A 17,243-nucleotide genomic window follows, 5' to 3' on the forward strand; every position below is an offset into this window, starting at 1 on the left:
CATGCGGCCAATTGCTGAGGTCAACTAAAGTTAGCATATACAAGAATCTTTGTATTTAAGATTAAAGTTAGGGATCTGCCTTGTTTGGTTGCTCAAAAACATGTAGAGGCAATGCGAATGATCACGACTAACAATAAATAAATGACGAAAGTAAAAAATTAAGTGTAAACAAATACCTTACACATAGCAATATTATATATATATATCATAATCATTAGCATTGTCTCTACGTGTTTTTTATAACGGACATTAAGAACAATGGAATTATTATTTTACTGTGTAAGAAAATATTAAAAACGAATTCAAGGTAGTCGCGTTTACAACATGTTCCGTAGATTCGCAAATGCCGAACTCGCGTAGTTTTACTTTTATACTCGTCCACGTTGACGATTGTACAAAGAATACTGGAAAAAAATTCGGATAGAAAAGTAGATATAAACTTCTCCGTACAACTAAATAAATTCTCGTCTATGCTAGTGTACAACAAAATTGAACAGATCCGTAACTTCTGTCTTAAAAACGTAGTTTCTTGTATATGCTAAATTGCAATCAAATAGGGTAGATCCCTAATTTTATAGGTTCTTGTATATGCTAAATTTAGTTAACCTCTGCACTTGGCCGCATGGTGCAGTATCTCTACTCTGAAACTACGAGTGTGAACGCTCTCGTCTTTTTCCTAACTGGATAGTGCGGTAATTTATGGGCGATGGAATCTATGGACATTGTGTTTTAAATATGAACGATCTTGGATACACCGATGTATTAGCCATGAATTCTTCTAGAGTATCTGGAGATACGGGCTTTAGTGAATTATTGCGATCAGCAGAACGATTATCTGCTGCTGTAGAAAGCAATGAAGAACTTCCTCAAGTTGAGAGAAATCTTCGTCAAATCTTAGAGGCTTCCAACGAACTCTGGTCTCGTGTCACACAGACCGGCACTCAAGATAATCAAGTACAAGCGTAAGAATATTTGTATATTTATCGCAGATAAAATTTTTAAATGATTTCTAATTATATGTCGTATACTTTTAATAGAAAATTCATTCATCTAAAAATAATTATGCTTGATGTCACAGATAACCTAAAAATTTTATAAATTTCTGGCGCCAAAATTTTCAGGATAATACCTATCATTTTATTTTTAGTAATATGTATATATTTATGACTGATATTTAGAGGAATGTAATTTGTCTTGTGCTTATACATCTTCTAATTAAAATAAAATTTATTTCATCGATATATTTCAAATTTCTTTAATATATATAATATTTTATAATTTCAGGCATCTCTTGCTTGGCTCACGTGGTGTTGATTTACCTCAGATTTCACAGAAATTAAGTTCACTTAGTGCAAGACGTACATTTGAACCTTTAGATCCTATTGCAGATACAGATATAGTTAGTTACCTTAGGAATGAGAAAGAAAATGCTATATTGTCAATCATTGAACAAGTCCATAAAGATGTAAGATATTTTATTATATTCCTTGTAAGCAGTATTATAGGATATACATTTTTACGTATAAATTATATAAAATTGTTTCAGACATTTGAACTTACTAGAGTTCAACAAATGGAACATATGCTGGGTGAATGGAAACAAATGCGGTTTGAGATAATAAATGCCATGACAGCACCGTCTGGGGAGCTTGTAGATTTACGTGGTACTCCACAACGTACTAAATTAGCTGGTTCCATGATTAGTGGCTTATCTGATATAGAAGTAGCTTATGTGAAACAGTTACAAAATTATAATGATCATGTGCTTAGGGGGATAACTAAACCTAACTTGTTTAATGCGTTTTGTGAAGCTGCAAAGTCGTTTAATGATAAAAAAATTGTGGATCTTTGGAAAATGGTTAAACGTATGGTAGACATTCGACCAATTCCTAGAGAAGATCAAATCAAATCAAGAAGTACAACTATTGTTGAACAAGAAATTGTGTTACATGCAAGAAAGTACTTAGAAGATAGATATAAGGAATTTATGAACTCTGTTATTAATGAAAACCCTGCTCAAGCCAAAAGGGGTGGCATTCCAGGCACTGTGCCATTAGTTAAAAGTTTTGTTAGCGTTAAAGTACAAAATCTGAAAGATTTAGAAGATGTTATGGTTGAAGATAAACCATTATGGCCTTTAGTTTATTATTGTATGAGGGTTGGTGATTACAAAGCCGCATTGCAATGTCTTAATCAATACAACACAAAATTTCCAGAATTTAAAGTTGCCTTGGAAGAAGCTTGTAATGATCCCCAAAGACGTCCTAGTAGTTCTGCAGAATCAAATTTAAAATTGCAATATAGGAAACATGTTAGATCAGTTACCGATCCATACAAAAGAGTTGCATATTGTGCATTAGTTCCTTGTGAACCTGATGACCTGCACTCTGATGTAATTTGTACAGCTGATGATTATTTGTGGTTGAAACTGTGCCAAGTTAGAGATCAATCGGATGCAGAAAATAAATTGACCTTGGATTATTTACAAACTACGATATCAGAAATTTATGGAGAGTCATATTATCATGCTCATGAACAACCGTTTGTATATTTTTCAATGTTATTTTTGACTGGTCAATTTGAGTCTGCGATTGAATTTCTGGCAAGAGGAGCGGGAGCAAGGCATTTACCACATGCTGTACATTTAGCAGCTGCTATGCATGAACATAACTTGTTAGGAGTAAGCCAAAGTGTTCTAGCACCTTTAATAAGTGTTGATCCTGCTGATAAGACTCCTGCTAAAAGATTAAATTTTGCCAGATTAATATTATTGTACGTCAAACGATTTGATTCCACAGATCCAAAGGAATGTTTACATTATCTATTCTTATTAAGGTTTGTATAGAAAATCAAATAATCGTCGAAATTTTCAAATTTAATTTTAATTACCTAATTACGTTTTAGATCTATGAAAGATCCACATAATCGTAACATGTTTGCTGCATCAGCTGCAGAAATGGTAGTTGATACTTCTCCAGCAGTCAGAACTCAGTTAATTGGAAAGATAGTAGAAGATCGTTGGATACCAGGAATTTTAGATCAATTTCAAATTAATACAGAAGATGTTATAAACATAAGCGCTGATACATTATATAGAAAAGGTCTTTTAGAAGATGCAGTGACAGTGTACGATCTTGCTCGCAATCACGAGAAAGTTCTTAGTCTAATGTGTACGCTCTTGGCGCAAGTTGTTAATCAAAAAACTTCGCCGGGATCACTCAGATCTCGATTGCAGGTGACTGCTACAGAGATAAGCAGAAGGTAATATTGAAATCTACGATGTCATCGTTATTAGAAAATTGTCAAATACATATATAAATATATATTTTTAGGTATCAGAACATTGAAATACAAGCACCATCCGAATTAGTATCTGCATTTTATACTTTAAAGCACTTAATGGTGTTCTTTGATCAATTTCATAATGAACAATATCAAAGTGCACTTAGGGTAAGATATATAGGATTGTACATAGTTATATTGAAGTTTATGTTACTAATATATAATTATTTGTTTATAGACTATTGCAGAGGCGAAATTGTTACCATTGCATATCAAAGAAGTCGATGAAAGAGTAAACGCGATACGACGTGTACCACCTGAAGTAGCTGGTACATTAGCCGACGTCCTTTTAGCTACAATGACAATACTTTATCGTCAATATCAGAAATTACGATCGATGGAACCAGGTGATGAAGAAGCAAGGAAACAGCAACTTCTTGATCTTCGGGAACAAGCGCGAGCTTTAACTAGTTTTGCAGGAACACTTCCATATCGTATGCCAAATGAAACGAATAGCAAACTTGTACAAATGGAGATACTTATGTGCTGAATCAAACGTGTTATATTTGTTGTTTTATTTTCGATACAATACTTTAAGTGATACAACAGATATATTTGTGCGAATACTGGATTTATGAAGCACAAAAACGATCAATGTTTGAATACATAATTCCTCTATTTCTTATAGAATTTATGAATACAATGTATATATCTTTTTGTACTTCGTTAAACAATAATTAGAAATAGAATAAATGTACTGACTTTTAAAAATAACAATTGAACATAAGAAATACAATTAGTGAACAGGTAATTTATTTCTTTAATATATTTAAAATATATATTTTTTTGACAAAATTTTTTATCCAGAAGAATCATCGTCATTCGTATTACTTTTGAGAGATGTAACAGATATTCCACAACTAAGATCTTGAACCTTTCCTTCTTTTACCTGAAAAAAACTTGGATGTAACTATTGCGACATTTATTTTTACTTTATTATAATTACGTTACTTACAGCTCTAAAGTCAAGAAACATTTCTTTGAAAGACATAAAGTCTGTGAAAGTTGATAACACTTCAAAAACTTCACCTTCTAATTCATTTTGCTTATTACTAAATCATTCAATAACCATTAAAAGAAACTTTAGTCATATTTATAATTTTTATATATACTTTATATAATTATAAAATTATAGCGCTTACTTTAAATGTTCTAAAAATGTGTTGATATTAAAATGTGGTATAAACTTCTGTAAGTAATTAACGATATAATTTTCCACTGCCTTATTCTACAAAAATCATGTATTAATATGCAAATATAAAAAAATTATCTGTTATTATTAGAGCACTTACATATTCATTAAATATATTTGTATAAATTAATTTATTTTCCTCTACAGGTTCAAAAACATCCCAATAATCATCTAAAAACTTTTTTTGAATAGCGTGAAATTCGTCTTCTAAAAATAAAAATGAAATTTATATTATAAAATCGAATGTTTAATATCTTGTTTTAATGCATACCTAACAAAATATCTTCTATGTGTCCGATAATTTCGTCGAAAAGTTTATCCTCTACATTTTTAGAACTTTGTTCCATATTTTCTTCGATACTTATTAAGCTGCAATTGTCTGTTAAATAATATTTTTAAAAGATTATTAGAATAGTTACGTGATTTATACGTACATAGATAAACATACGTATTTTCAATACCCTCGGGAAGTCATTAATATTTGAAAGATAAATATATGCTTAATTATTTATTCAAATGATATGAACAAACCCATTGTTTCTCCAGTTTCTCCAATTGTTTACAAAAACAAGGCACTGTTTATTTCTATGATAAAATAAACTTATTATTTGTCAGATATCATTGATATCGATAGATCGATAACTGTTGAAAGCGAGAATCGAGAAGATTAGTCGACCAATCACGTTTGTAGTAATTCGAATCTTTTATAACAGTTAATTTGTCATAACGTTAATTGAAAATGTGTCACTGATACGTAAAATGAACATTTCTTTCTCATTTATTTGTATAGTCAATTAAATCTGATATATTAATAATATTTGAAAATATAACTTAGATTTCGATTTGTTTTAATAAGAGAACGTGTGACTAATTTTCGTGTTTCAATCAAATTTTTACGCATTTAGTTTTTAGTTCTACTAACTTATTAGTCCTAAAGCTGTAATAATTAGACTATAGTTATTACAAAAGTTTTGTTTTTAATTTATCACTATTAATAATTCTCTTGATTTTGACACCTAAAAAGTTGAAATTAACATTTTTAGTAATATAATTTGCAATAAAATTTTATAGGAAGAAAATTTGTAACTCTGATAGGTAAATATTCATAGATTTTTAATATTATCGATCGATTTTTATAAAATTGTTCATTTTGTAGGCAACACATATCAATGGAGATATATACCTTTGACAAAAGTCTTCAAGAAAGGCTAGTTGGATTAACAGAAATATTATCTAGCAGAGGTGAAATTGTACCTGCATCACAAATTCAGGCAGAATGGTCCTATCATATAGAACTTGTACTAGAACCTGGTGGTTGGCAAGCATTATGGAGAATACCACGTCTAGTGTGCGAAGATTTTCATATTCATTATCCTACTATTGTGCTAGTAGAAGTTGAACAAGTTGATTTCTGTGATCTATCTGCATTGGTGAAAATAACTGCTGTTCAAGATGAAATTCAATTACCTGAAAAATACGATGTAGCACTTATTGATCTTTATCCAACTTATAATCAGGAAAACGATGTTTTGGATATAGTAGGTACTGCGTCCTGCCTCGATCAGCTGAGATTTTTTTATAAATATTTATGGATGCCATGGGACATAGATGACGATGATAACGTCGATTGGGTGTCTGTACATTTGGAAACAAGAATTAGATTGTTCTTTGACATGAAAAGGCTTGTTGTTAGTAAGGAAATTAGCGATATCATTAGAGGTTTAGTAAGGGAAGGAAAGGAGATCGAAGAGAAGATATCAAGATTAGAGGATACTATTTCTGAGGGAGAAGAATCAGAGAATGATATAGTGGATGGAGGAACAGCATGTCAGTTGATGAAACTTCATTTTCGTTTGCAACAAATTAAAAGAGAGATGGAAGTTCTTGAAAACCCAGCTATGAGAGAAATTTTTATGAATCAGACCTCACTTTTGGATGATAAAATAGAGAAAAGAAAAAGTACAGAAATGTGCAAGGAAGGCTATTTTGTATGGCTCGGTGGAACTCTCGAGGAAATGAAGGCAAAAATAAACAAAGTTCAAGCTTCTTTACCTCCAGAATTATTTTTTAAGTAAGTTCGACAGTACTGAAAAAGCTCTATTGATTTTTGATTTTTATACATTTTTCTAGAATATCTGGGTCTTTGTTAGAGACTCTACACACGTGTGACGCAGGAGATATCGTTATAGTTGGAAAAGGAACTCATCGAATAAAAGGAGCTGGTAGATTGGAAGATGGAGGTACCATTAGAGGAATCGATAGCTTAGAACATACCATTCTTAATATGAAAGACACAGAAACTGCACCATCGTTGCTTGATTTCTCTGGCAGTGAAGTAAGTTATATATTGAATCGTGTCTCTGACTAATTGTAGCTATGCCGAATATGTGTTTATAGGTTTTACTAGAAAATATTACTGTAGATGTGGGTGATCTTAGAGCAGCTGTAATAGTGAGAGTTGGAACCACAAAAATAGTTAACTGTAAAATATGTGCCTTAAATCGGAGTATGGTGAAATTGGGAGTTGTAGTTTTACCAGATGCAAAATTAATAATAGAAAACACACTCTTTGACAGTCTTGGGACAGGTTTAGTTATCTATAGTAACGGAGAAGTGTTTATGAATAATTGCAACTTTACAAATTGCGCAGAGGGTATACAAGTATGTTATTTTCGTTTTGATTACCATAATTATGTAGTTACAAAACGATATTTAATTATAATATTTTGTAATTTTTAGATTCATGACAATGCAAAATTAACAGCAAAAAATTGTTCTCTCACACATTTCAAGGAATACGCTATTCGATTAGAAACTCGAAAATATTTAAACGATACAAAACGTAAATGTGGTAGCCTTGAATTATTAGAAAAGGTACCTGACATTTCTCTGTATGATTGTAAGTCTGAGGGTAACGGCAAAGGAGATGTTATATTGAAGCAGACCACATCATTTATTTTAAGAAAACAAGATGAGTCTATGGAGACTTAGAGTAATCTTTTTTATTATAACTGAATTTTCTATTTTTGTTATAAAAGTGCATGTAATTTTTGAATGTTTGAGAAATATAATTGTATACATTTTTATGTGAATCTCTACTTAGAGGTTTTAATAGATATAATCTATATAAAAAGGAGAAACTATTTCTATTCACTTCGTATTTCACTTGTAATTAAAAAAGGTTATGAATTGTATACAAAACTTATTACTTAATCATCTTTCCAATTGATATAAACCAATTAAAATACGCGTGAAAAATTTTTAAATCGCAAGTTACACTGCCAGTTATGTTCATCATCGTTAGATGGCGCTAGCAACATCATTTCAAATTGTTCGTTTACGGTGCGTGTTCCTATATGTATTTAAATATCTTGTGTTCTATTGCAAATACGAATTTTTAATGTATGCGTCTTATTCTATCAAGATAATATTGTACAGATTAAAGAGACCTGTTGTAAGTTTTCCACTATTTAACATAATTCAATTATTTTCCTGCAAGTAATTCGAACTTGCCTCTTAACCTAAACGCGTTCCTCCGATATTTTTTCAATACTTTCGTATCTACAACATTACATTATTTTACGACAATTTATTCCGTTCCGTTGGATATTTTTATCCGTAACATCGATTAAAACAATGCTCGAAAAACAAATGACTCCATCTGAAAGTACTTTGTGACACGAGTCAGAAAAATCTAACCTATAATACATGCTAGTATCGAAACAATGTCAATATATATATAGATATATACATAAATGCATCTGTTATGCAGCTACGTCATGTTCTATATATATATATATATACACACATATGTATATATGTAGAAGAAGATAACACGCACGTGTACAGTACATTAGTGTGACGTAAACGATAATTCGATCCATACTGTATTCACCGCCGTATTCGTTTAAAGATCCGTTCGTATCTATAAATGAAGTCATAAGTACCTGGCCATGTGGTCGGTATCACGTGTACACGGATGAATGAAGTAGCATGATTTAGAGACTCATACTTTCGATGATGAATGGAAATCCTTCCGTTAGCGATACCGCTTATCAGTTTTCCAGTTGCTGCGCGGTTACTGACCTGTTAGGCTAGTATATAATATTTTTATGTATCCCTATGAATGAAATTATTTTTTGGAAAATACTAGTCTAAATCCATTTTCTTTTTCTCTCTCTCTTTTTTTTTTTTTTTTTTTAAAGAAAGAAATGAAGTCAAGTCATTAACGAAGATATTTATTTTATCGTTGCAGAATGTTCTAGTACAAAACGCTTATTCACATATAAACCACAACATTCGTAGTAAAATTGTGGTTCAAGGAACGAAGAATATGTTAGAGACGACTTGTGTGAAGCAGTTGACGGATCGACAGACGCAGTTCGGCAATGCGCGCAAATTGGATTTATCGGAATGCATCTTTGTGTTCAAGGGTTCGCAATCGGATTACGAGGAACCATTGTCGGACGAGGAGGTAAGTCGAGTTTGCTGTTACGTCAGTTAAATATCTGCAGTGTGATCCATTTAAACGAATATATCGGTATATTTAAAAAAAAAACAGGTTCGACACATTTAGTATTAAAAAATTCGGCTACTTCATTTGTGGAATTATATCTCGTTAAAATTGCCTTTTGTTCTAAATAACGTTTCGATACGCTATTCACTGTCGTTCTTCTTTCTTTTTCCGAAGTGATTTTGCAGAGATGCAACAGTTACGTTAGTAGTATTACGTAAATGATTAAAACGATACAAAGCATGCGTCGATAGCAACGAAGTTGTTAATTAAGAAAAAAAAAAAACAATAATTAACGTATTTTCAATATATGACAAAGTTAATAATAATTGACCAAAATTTCATTGAAAATTGCATAAAAATATAATAATAATATGCAAATACGATCACATTGTATACAATGGTGAGTTTTTAAATTAGGGAATGCTACTCTTTAAATTCAACTAATTGAATTATGAAAAGTTTTATTTCTTTCTTTCCTTTATGGTATAAAAATATATTAAAAAATTTGAATACATTTTTTATTTATATTGTCGCAACTATAAATTGCTTCAGTTTTACGAATTAATAGGTTAATATATCATAAAATGACTCGTGTATGGCTATCAATATAGGTTTCACAAATTATCAATGTTGTTAGTTGCGAGAGTGATACTTTTCAGATCGTATATTTATTTCGTACGACGTTAGGAAGAGTCGTAAAAGCATAGTTCGTAAAAGATTTACACGGGAAGTTCTTAATACACGAGCTACAATAAGCTCGTGCACGGTATAGAAAAATATGGGATCACGAAATTTATTTTGCGTTACTGACCGCGACTTTTCGGAGTCTGACTTATTTCTTTATTATTATTTTTTTCTTTTTTTTTTAAGGAAAACACTGTTGAATCATTCAGACCAATAATTTTAGAGATCACGCGTGTTTATTGTTTCGAGTTCCAATGAGATATATGCGTTGCTTGCTGCAATCTCCGAATTTTTAGTCCGAATTTTATTCTTCCTTTTCCAACAAGCAAAAGAATTATTAACATTTGAAGAGCAAAATTGGTATGAAATCGAAGAAGTAATCGTATTAATAACGAGGATTTTGTTATAAAGGAGTTGTTTACAATAATTGCATCCCTTTCACGAGACATTCCCACGATGCAAGTCTACGACCCGTTACTTTCACCGTATAGCGAAATCCACATTCTCGTCTTGTACATAGGAACCGTTCACGCGGATGCTATGATTAAAAATTACAACACTGGAGGCGAGCGAAAGGGAGAGACCTCGCGATGGCATACACGAACCTCGTAGATCTTTTTGTTGCGTAGTAGGTTATTAGCGAATCAAGCATTCCTTTTAGGTCACTGTAGAATTCCTTTTATCTTCGTCGAATGGTTTAGCTCTGATCACGTGGTTTAACTTCTACTCGAACTTCTCGTTTTATTTGGTATTGAATTGTTTCAATTTCGCTCCACTTTACATTCATCTGCTTCGATTCGCTTCAACCTTATAATCAATTTGTTTCAATCCACTTTAAATATAGTTCTTCCAGCAGAATTGTTTCTAGCCTACGAGGAAAATTATATTTTATTACATATCGATAATTATTACTATCGTGAACAAATTCTGTATTTAATTATAAATTATGTATTCTGTAGATGCGTCCTAGTAGCTTTCAATTTGCTCCAAGTTTCTTCGATAGGTTTCATTTTGTTTTAATCTGCTTCAACCATCCGTTCCAATCTGTTCTGTTCGTTTGAAGCCGCTCTTATCTGCTTCTATTCGTTCTATCCTGTTGTTCTAACTCGTTGCTACTCGTTTTGATTTGACCCAAGTAGCCGGTTAACGCACTCATTGATACTCGTTTCGACTCGCTTCAATCTGCTTCTCTATTCGCTCTAACTCGCTGCAATTCACTTCAATTCTTTTCATTTCGTTGTAACTCGATCCAACCGCTTCGAACCCGCTCCACCTCAGTTTTCGTCAATCTAACGCGTTCGATTTATCTTGCTTCCATCTATCGCGATCTTCAACGTATTTCAAGTTTGCTATGACGACAAAAAATTTGCGAATTAAAACACCCGATTCAATGGAGGAAGGATTAAGTGTAATAAAAAGTGGTAACGTGACGTTAACGAGCCTGGTTGATTTAGGATTCTTTCTGCGTGTAGAACGATCTCGTTCTTTTTTCTCGTTCTTTTTACTCCCGTACGTTCTGTCCGCGTTTCACCAAGGATCGTTAAAAACATGGCGGAGAGAAGAGGGACGAGCGTCATAACACATCCGCCGATGCTTTTGACCGGTACCACCGAGTACGAGTTATTTGCAGCCTTCGTGTCTTTCTGAATGACTGATCGTCCTCTTGCCGCGCGTTCCTTCTCGCTTTCTCCGCCATTCTTCTCCTTCTCCCTATCCTCCTTATTTTTCTGCCAGCTTTACGTTCCTCTGTTATTTCACTCATCGGTCTGTCCGGCGTTTCGAACATTATTTTTAATTTCGATTGTTCCTGTTCGTTCTCGTGCTCGTTGACACGAGTTTATGTCCTTTGTTTCCTCCTCTTCTTTCATACCGTTGCTTTTTATCGTCTTCCTCATCGTAGAGTTTTATAAACAGTCAACCGTCCTTTGTTTACGCTTCTCCTTACTTCTGCCTGTTTCCTTGTTTCCTTTTCAAGTTCATCCACTCCTTGCTTTATACCGAAAATTTGTCACTTCTGATCTATCCTTTCTTTTTCTCTGTTCTCCTACCAAGTTAATTTCTTCGCGTCGTTTCTTGATTTATTTACTGCCTCTGACCACTTCCTCGTCGTTTTTAATTCACTCGTTGCTTTTCCTTTCATCCCGTTTCAGCCCGTTCTTCCATTCATCCTGTTTCATTCAGCGTCTGGTGCCTTTTTAATAATAATCTGACCCGACCTTTGCTTCTTTTCAATCGCGTCCCATCCCAAATGCCATTGCATTGGCATCATTACTTTTTTCTCTCCCTTTTTTCCCTTTTTCTTTGTTGATGTTCCGAGTGTCATCGGGTAAATTAATAACGGCGCCCTTTCTTAAATTAAATGGTTTTCATAATAGCGACCGTCCACTCTGCACGACAGCCTGTTTTTTATTACGCTTTCGTCTAGGACACGGTTTATTGTTTGCTTTATCATGAAAATTGCGTGTTTCCGCGAGTCCTCGGCCCCCGAGAGCACGCTATTCAAGAATATAATAAACTTCTCTGTCGACCTTTTTTCGTTTTTAAATCCTCCGACTGTCGTTCCTCCGACTTTTAGCCATTTTTCTCCAACACACCCCTTTTATTTTTTTTTATCTTTCCACCGTGCTTCCCTCGTTTCTCTTTTCTCGCTCCTCTTTTCTCCCTTCTTTGGAAAAGATACACGTCTTCGCGGAGTCAGCTTCTTTCCTTCTCGCGGGTCGGCCGGCATTGGTGAACAGGTTATTCTCGACACAGTCACATACGTATACATTGTTGTCTCTACCGCTACGTTTTATCTTGTGCGTTACTGGCCAAGCACTAGTTTTATCGTTACGTTCTCATTTATCATATTTACTTGTCACTGGGTCTCGTAAATAGAAGTCATTCTCTTTCGAGAATGTGCCCATTAAATCGGACTGCATGCTGCGTGCCGTGGTTTGTAGATATTTGACCTTTGCGAAAACTTCGTTTGTTATTATTCTGGATGTTGATTGCCGTATAATTTATTTGTTAATAGTATTACGATATTTGAATGGCCAATGTTTCGATGATTTAGTGCTACGATACTTTGATATTTTAATACTCCAATAGTCATAAAGTCATAAGCAGCGGGTCAGTTACCAAAACACGTTTGTAACATTTTACGGTTACTCTACGATTTTGTTGTGGACGCTGCTTGTAAGATATTCGCAAACAGTTCGCCAGACCTACAGAAATATTTTTGTTTTTGTTCGTGAATACCAGCGAAGGTACACTCGGTACTTTAATACCGTAGTACTTCATCATCCTACTTTTCGGCACTTTTATATTTTAATAAGTCAAGTTTGACCGCATCTTAGTACTGAAACGTTCAAATATCCAAATATTTACGATAGTTGGATACCTCGATACATTAGTACTCCGATATCTGAACATTTCATCGTTTAAGCGACTTCTATCGACAAACATTTCGATATGATGAAAAGTTTTCTTAAATTAATTATGGATGATGTACGTTCTGTGCAGCTTTCGCTCATCTATTATTAGCAGCGATTTGATTTCGTTTAATTAACCAGAAAGATGATCTCGTCGTAATTTGAACCATATGGTCGAAATACATGTTCCTTTCGACTCGTTTTAGACGCTGCTATCGGTCTATAGTAGAGAGAACATTGCTGGTTTGCTCCACAAATACACGAGTCAGATGATCGAACAGAAATCGAACTGTCAATATTTTCGGCCGGGATTATTCTCGGCCACGTTCCCGTTCGCGATTTAGCGTACTCGGTCATGAGATAGCTAGAGGTATTTTCTAAACTGTACCGATTAAAATCGAATCGTCGACACCAGTGGCCGGTGCCAACATTAGTAATGAATAAATATCCTGGCTAGTCGCGCCACTCCTCTTATTTTACGAGCTAAAACATATCGTTTATTCCTCGGAATAACGTCCCATTAAACTTTTGCATCGCGTTTGTTGCACGGCACTTACGCGAGAAACTCTTCGCCCCGTTCGTACCGCTCCTATTCGACTAAATATATCCTTTGGATCGCGTCTGGGGTGATGGTCGCGGCTGCGACGCCTGTCACTCGGTATTCTGATAAATTTTAAAAGTTCAACGCTAGAAACACTAGTCAGGTCACCTGGGCACGTTGACGGATCGTCGAAAGCTAATTAGTTTCGTTAGCAGATTTTATTATCCTCGAGCTTTTCAGGTCTGAACGCGGACCTCTCCGTAACTCGTGTCTTTAGCGATTCTTCTCAAGGTACGATATAAGGGAAGCGTACTCAGGAGGAATACGAAGAAAGAGGCAATCTGGACTTTTTAGCTTTAAACGTCAATATATTTTGTCCAGTTGCAGGTTGTCGAGCCATTCGACATACTCGGCTTAAATGCATAATTTTTTACGTTACCACAAGTGCCGTAATATATACCATGGATGCTCTCTTGCGTAGTAATTTATGAATTCACAGTATTAGTTAATTGATAAATTATATCATGATTGTATCATGTATATATATATATGTTTTCGTTTATTATTTTATAATTTTTTCTCAAATATAATTCGGCTTTCAAAATAGCGATGATATCGATTTCGATTTTAAAAAGGTTCTAGAATTGGCTCTCGTACTAATTTTACAGTAATTAAAACTTCATGTTTCGCTAAAAGCTAAAAGCTTTCTTGTGTACTTTCTGTATATATCTTTTTCGTATAACTAATTAACGATAACGAGTTGCAATTTAAACTTTAAACCTTACATTTCAAAGATATGTATATTTCATCGATCAAACTCTCTTTTTAAATAAAAAGAAAGAGATCGAAGAAAATGGGACGAGCTTTTGAAATTATTCTTCCATAGCTTCACGTACATTGGCGATTTCAAATCGTTTTATAAAAAATGATCGAAAAGAGTCAAATTCACGTTTAAGACGTGTTTCCTTTCTTCTTTTCTTCTTCGCTCATAAAACGGACGCATGTCTCCCTTTATCGGCGATAACGTTTATCGCTTACCTAAACGCGCGAAGCAACGTTAGCGGCAACGAGCCATCCTCGCCAACCTGACGACACCCGCATCAGGGTAATTCACGATATTCACGATATTCACGGTCGATCAATTTTCGGTGCAGCCATCCGAGGCGAGTTTAATTTAAAAAACAAGCCTTCCTCTAATAATATCATCGAAGACAATAAGCAGTTGCCCGGTATAATAGAAGCCCGCGCTGATTTAATCGTCGATTTAACCATGCACCAGGTATTTAATCCACCGCGTTACAGCCTATCCGTGTTTTACAAGCTATCTTTCAAACGTTGTAAAGGCAGGATGTTCTATGAGCGTCGAACGCATGCATCCGCGTGTATTTACACCGCTGTTCATAAATATCCGGATATTTTGGTCGATTTTCAGTAACGATATTTGAATTTTGGGAAAGAAGAGACTGAAGATAATGAGAGAGATTACCAAGCAACAAATAGCCGCGTGAGATTTGACGAAACGCCAGCTTTGTTACCGCATATTTACTTTTCAAATGAAAGTTCAAAATTTCAGGAAAGTATAGAAGTAAAACTATCGTTTCACGTATATTTGGTGTATGAAAAGAGTACGTACGTAGGTTCAGGGTATGCGGGTAGCCCTGTTACCCATAGATAGAAGCGCGGAATAAGCGTAGGTTCGCAAGCAAGAGGGAAATTTTCGGTTGCCAAGGTAAGGCGATAATGTCAACGTTACGCGATAAATCGTAACAAATTTCGCACCTTTAAGATAGTACACCGACAGTCGACGATTCCGGTGGCGACTGTCTCGCTGTTCTAGCTTAAGGGTCAGCTAAATATATTTCCGTCGTTAAAAATACACTTATTAGCTTTGCAACGAGACGTTTGGTTCTCGCAGCAGTCGAGCTTCGTGAATATTTCTTGTACAGTGGGAACGAAGATTTATGCCGCTTCAATTCTCAACGCGTTCGACATTACTATTACCTTCGGCCTCTATAAATCATCTTTGGTTGCTTACGTTGGGCAATGTCCAGTCTGTGTTGGTTGCCTCTGACAATCTTTTCGAACGATCCCCGGACATATTGCCAAAAGATAAATCAATAGGCGAAGATGATGCGACGGACAAGGAGGAGGAAGAAGAAGAGAGAAACACAAGGCCTAAACAGCTCCAGCTGCGGCTTATTTCGAGCTTCTGTGCTCTGCATCCGTGAACGCATAGACAGCGGCGCATTCTTGTCCCCTCTGTGTATTGCCTCGGATACAGTACGAGAAATAGAAATATACCCGCGGTACATACGTGTTAAGGCTCGAGGAAATAGATTATTTATTGGCCCATAAAGTTTGGCGATGCGTTTCGCCTTGTTATAGGTACCGGGTAGCAGTAAATAACGCGGTTTTATCGCTCTGTATACGCGGAACATTGTCGAATAATAATGCACGTTTGTCTCGGATGTGATATATTTTTCGTCGTTAATTAATCGGCGATTCTTTGAGCGATATTATTTAGGAGATTATATACATCTCGTTCGTTGTTGGAACGCGAGGCTTGGAAAAATGTCTGGTTTGTGTTTAGTGGTACGGTACGGACGGCAGATGCTTAATTTTCAGAATTATTAGACACGGACTCTGTATTCAAACGTGTATCGCGATTGAAAATAGACTGGAACACAATGTTATCGAAGATATTTAGAAGCTTAAATCTTGATGAGACATTCCATACATTGGTACGGAATCCATGACATTGATTTGATTAAATTGTAAAGATTCGATGCGAAGTTTTCCGTGAATTCTATACATGTGGAAACGAAAGCCTGGCAACATTATCGGAAAGCCATACGTACCTTTGGGCAAAATCGAATCGATTTTCTAGGCTCGTCCCGGAACAGGGACGAGGCGCAGTTTCAGGCTGAAAAAGTGTAATTGGAAATTGGCTCGGGTCGATCGAGCGCAGGGTAATGTCGCCGAGCCGGGTACTTCGTTAACTGATCCACGTCACGGTGACTGGGAACAAGCTTGCCAGTGATAAAACCGAAAATTGTGCAGGCGTCCTTATCGATATTCTGCCGACCACAATGCGCCAAGTACCGTGGCGTTTTAATCTACCGAAACTGTTACCACCACTCCAATTTTCATCCCTTTCATGCCTGCGTACAACTCTTATAGTCGCTCGTAAACGTTCCACAGAATCCATTAAATCGTCTATTAACTCTTTCGCATATGCGCATCTCGTGACGCAATGTCGTTGATTTTATGCTTTGGACGCGATCGTAAGATCTCGTCCGTCGATAACGTTAGAACATTTTTGAGAAGTAGAATCTTAGCCTACTAACTGTATTTTGCGATACGTATATAAGAAAAATCTGAAACATTACGTAGAGTACGTATTATCTAGAAACTATAAGAGTAAATTCTTATATGAAACAATGTCCAGTTATACACAATAGGAAATATTTTTACTAATACATATACTCCCTTTTATGAAAAGATTAAGAATATATTTTTCGATAGAACCTTCCTGTAGCAGTTCCTGCTGGTTCA

The 17,243-nt window shown here is 34.9% G+C and overlaps 4 protein-coding genes across 7 annotated transcripts in view; 3 read left to right on the top strand and 1 right to left on the bottom strand.

Moving 5' to 3' along the window:
- The first annotated feature begins 604 nt into the window (after positions 1-604).
- LOC139994501 (nuclear pore complex protein Nup93) lies at positions 605-4,093 on the top strand. The gene is made up of 6 exons (XM_072017215.1): positions 605-962; positions 1,285-1,465; positions 1,547-2,835; positions 2,905-3,261; positions 3,333-3,450; positions 3,521-4,093. The coding sequence occupies exons 1-6, from the start codon at positions 700-702 to the stop codon at positions 3,830-3,832; spliced, it is 2,520 nt and encodes an 839-aa protein (XP_071873316.1). The 5' UTR covers positions 605-699; the 3' UTR covers positions 3,833-4,093.
- On the bottom strand, positions 4,074-5,215 carry LOC139994518 (ADP-ribosylation factor-like protein 2-binding protein). The gene is made up of 6 exons (XM_072017265.1): positions 5,066-5,215; positions 4,806-4,913; positions 4,635-4,741; positions 4,485-4,570; positions 4,298-4,394; positions 4,074-4,231 (listed from the first exon to the last, which is right to left on the bottom strand). Exons 1-6 carry the CDS (start codon positions 5,067-5,069, stop codon positions 4,142-4,144), a joined length of 492 nt encoding a protein of 163 aa, XP_071873366.1. The 5' UTR covers positions 5,070-5,215; the 3' UTR covers positions 4,074-4,141.
- A 278-nt stretch (positions 5,216-5,493) lies between these two features.
- On the top strand, positions 5,494-7,626 carry Nesd (SHC binding and spindle associated nessun dorma). Its single transcript, XM_072017238.1, has 5 exons — positions 5,494-5,629; positions 5,691-6,605; positions 6,665-6,869; positions 6,932-7,195; positions 7,274-7,626. The coding sequence occupies exons 2-5, from the start codon at positions 5,704-5,706 to the stop codon at positions 7,523-7,525; spliced, it is 1,623 nt and encodes a 540-aa protein (XP_071873339.1). The 5' UTR covers positions 5,494-5,629; positions 5,691-5,703; the 3' UTR covers positions 7,526-7,626.
- Positions 7,627-7,693: 67 nt separating this feature from the next.
- The window catches only part of LOC139994505 (pseudouridylate synthase RPUSD2), a 172,737-nt gene continuing 163,187 nt past the window's right edge, over positions 7,694-17,243 (top strand). For 2 of the 4 annotated variants that reach the window (XM_072017233.1, XM_072017231.1), the window contains exons 1-2: positions 7,765-7,988; positions 8,790-9,008. In XM_072017233.1, coding sequence (XP_071873334.1) covers positions 8,923-9,008 — 86 coding nt within the window. In that variant the 5' untranslated portion in view covers positions 7,765-7,988; positions 8,790-8,922. Of the gene's footprint in view, positions 7,989-8,789; positions 9,009-17,243 lie in introns of all 4 variants that reach the window. The other 2 variants (XM_072017229.1, XM_072017234.1) reach the window with 2 other exon arrangements.

Source organism: Bombus fervidus, chromosome 14, assembly GCF_041682495.2.
Source record: "Bombus fervidus isolate BK054 chromosome 14, iyBomFerv1, whole genome shotgun sequence".
Classification (NCBI taxonomy): Eukaryota; Metazoa; Arthropoda; class Insecta; order Hymenoptera; family Apidae; genus Bombus; species Bombus fervidus.

Bases quoted from the DNA above. Each gene is read 5' to 3' on its own strand.
- LOC139994501 (XM_072017215.1), top strand. From the start codon at position 700: ATGGGCGATGGAATCTATGGACATTGTGTTTTAAATATGAACGATCTT. The intron at 2,836-2,904 runs GTTTGTATAGAA...ATTACGTTTTAG, and splicing joins CATTATCTATTCTTATTAAG to ATCTATGAAAGATCCACATA. The intron at 3,451-3,520 runs GTAAGATATATA...ATTTGTTTATAG, and splicing joins AATATCAAAGTGCACTTAGG to ACTATTGCAGAGGCGAAATT.
- LOC139994518 (XM_072017265.1), bottom strand. The intron at 4,742-4,805 runs GTATGCATTAAA...TTTTATTTTTAG, and splicing joins CATAGAAGATATTTTGTTAG to AAGACGAATTTCACGCTATT. The intron at 4,232-4,297 runs GTAAGTAACGTA...AGTTTTTTTCAG, and splicing joins TGTTTCTTGACTTTAGAGCT to GTAAAAGAAGGAAAGGTTCA.
- Nesd (XM_072017238.1), top strand. From the start codon at position 5,704: ATGGAGATATATACCTTTGACAAAAGTCTTCAAGAAAGGCTAGTTGGA. The intron at 6,606-6,664 runs GTAAGTTCGACA...ACATTTTTCTAG, and splicing joins CCTCCAGAATTATTTTTTAA to AATATCTGGGTCTTTGTTAG. The intron at 6,870-6,931 runs GTAAGTTATATA...ATGTGTTTATAG, and splicing joins TTGATTTCTCTGGCAGTGAA to GTTTTACTAGAAAATATTAC.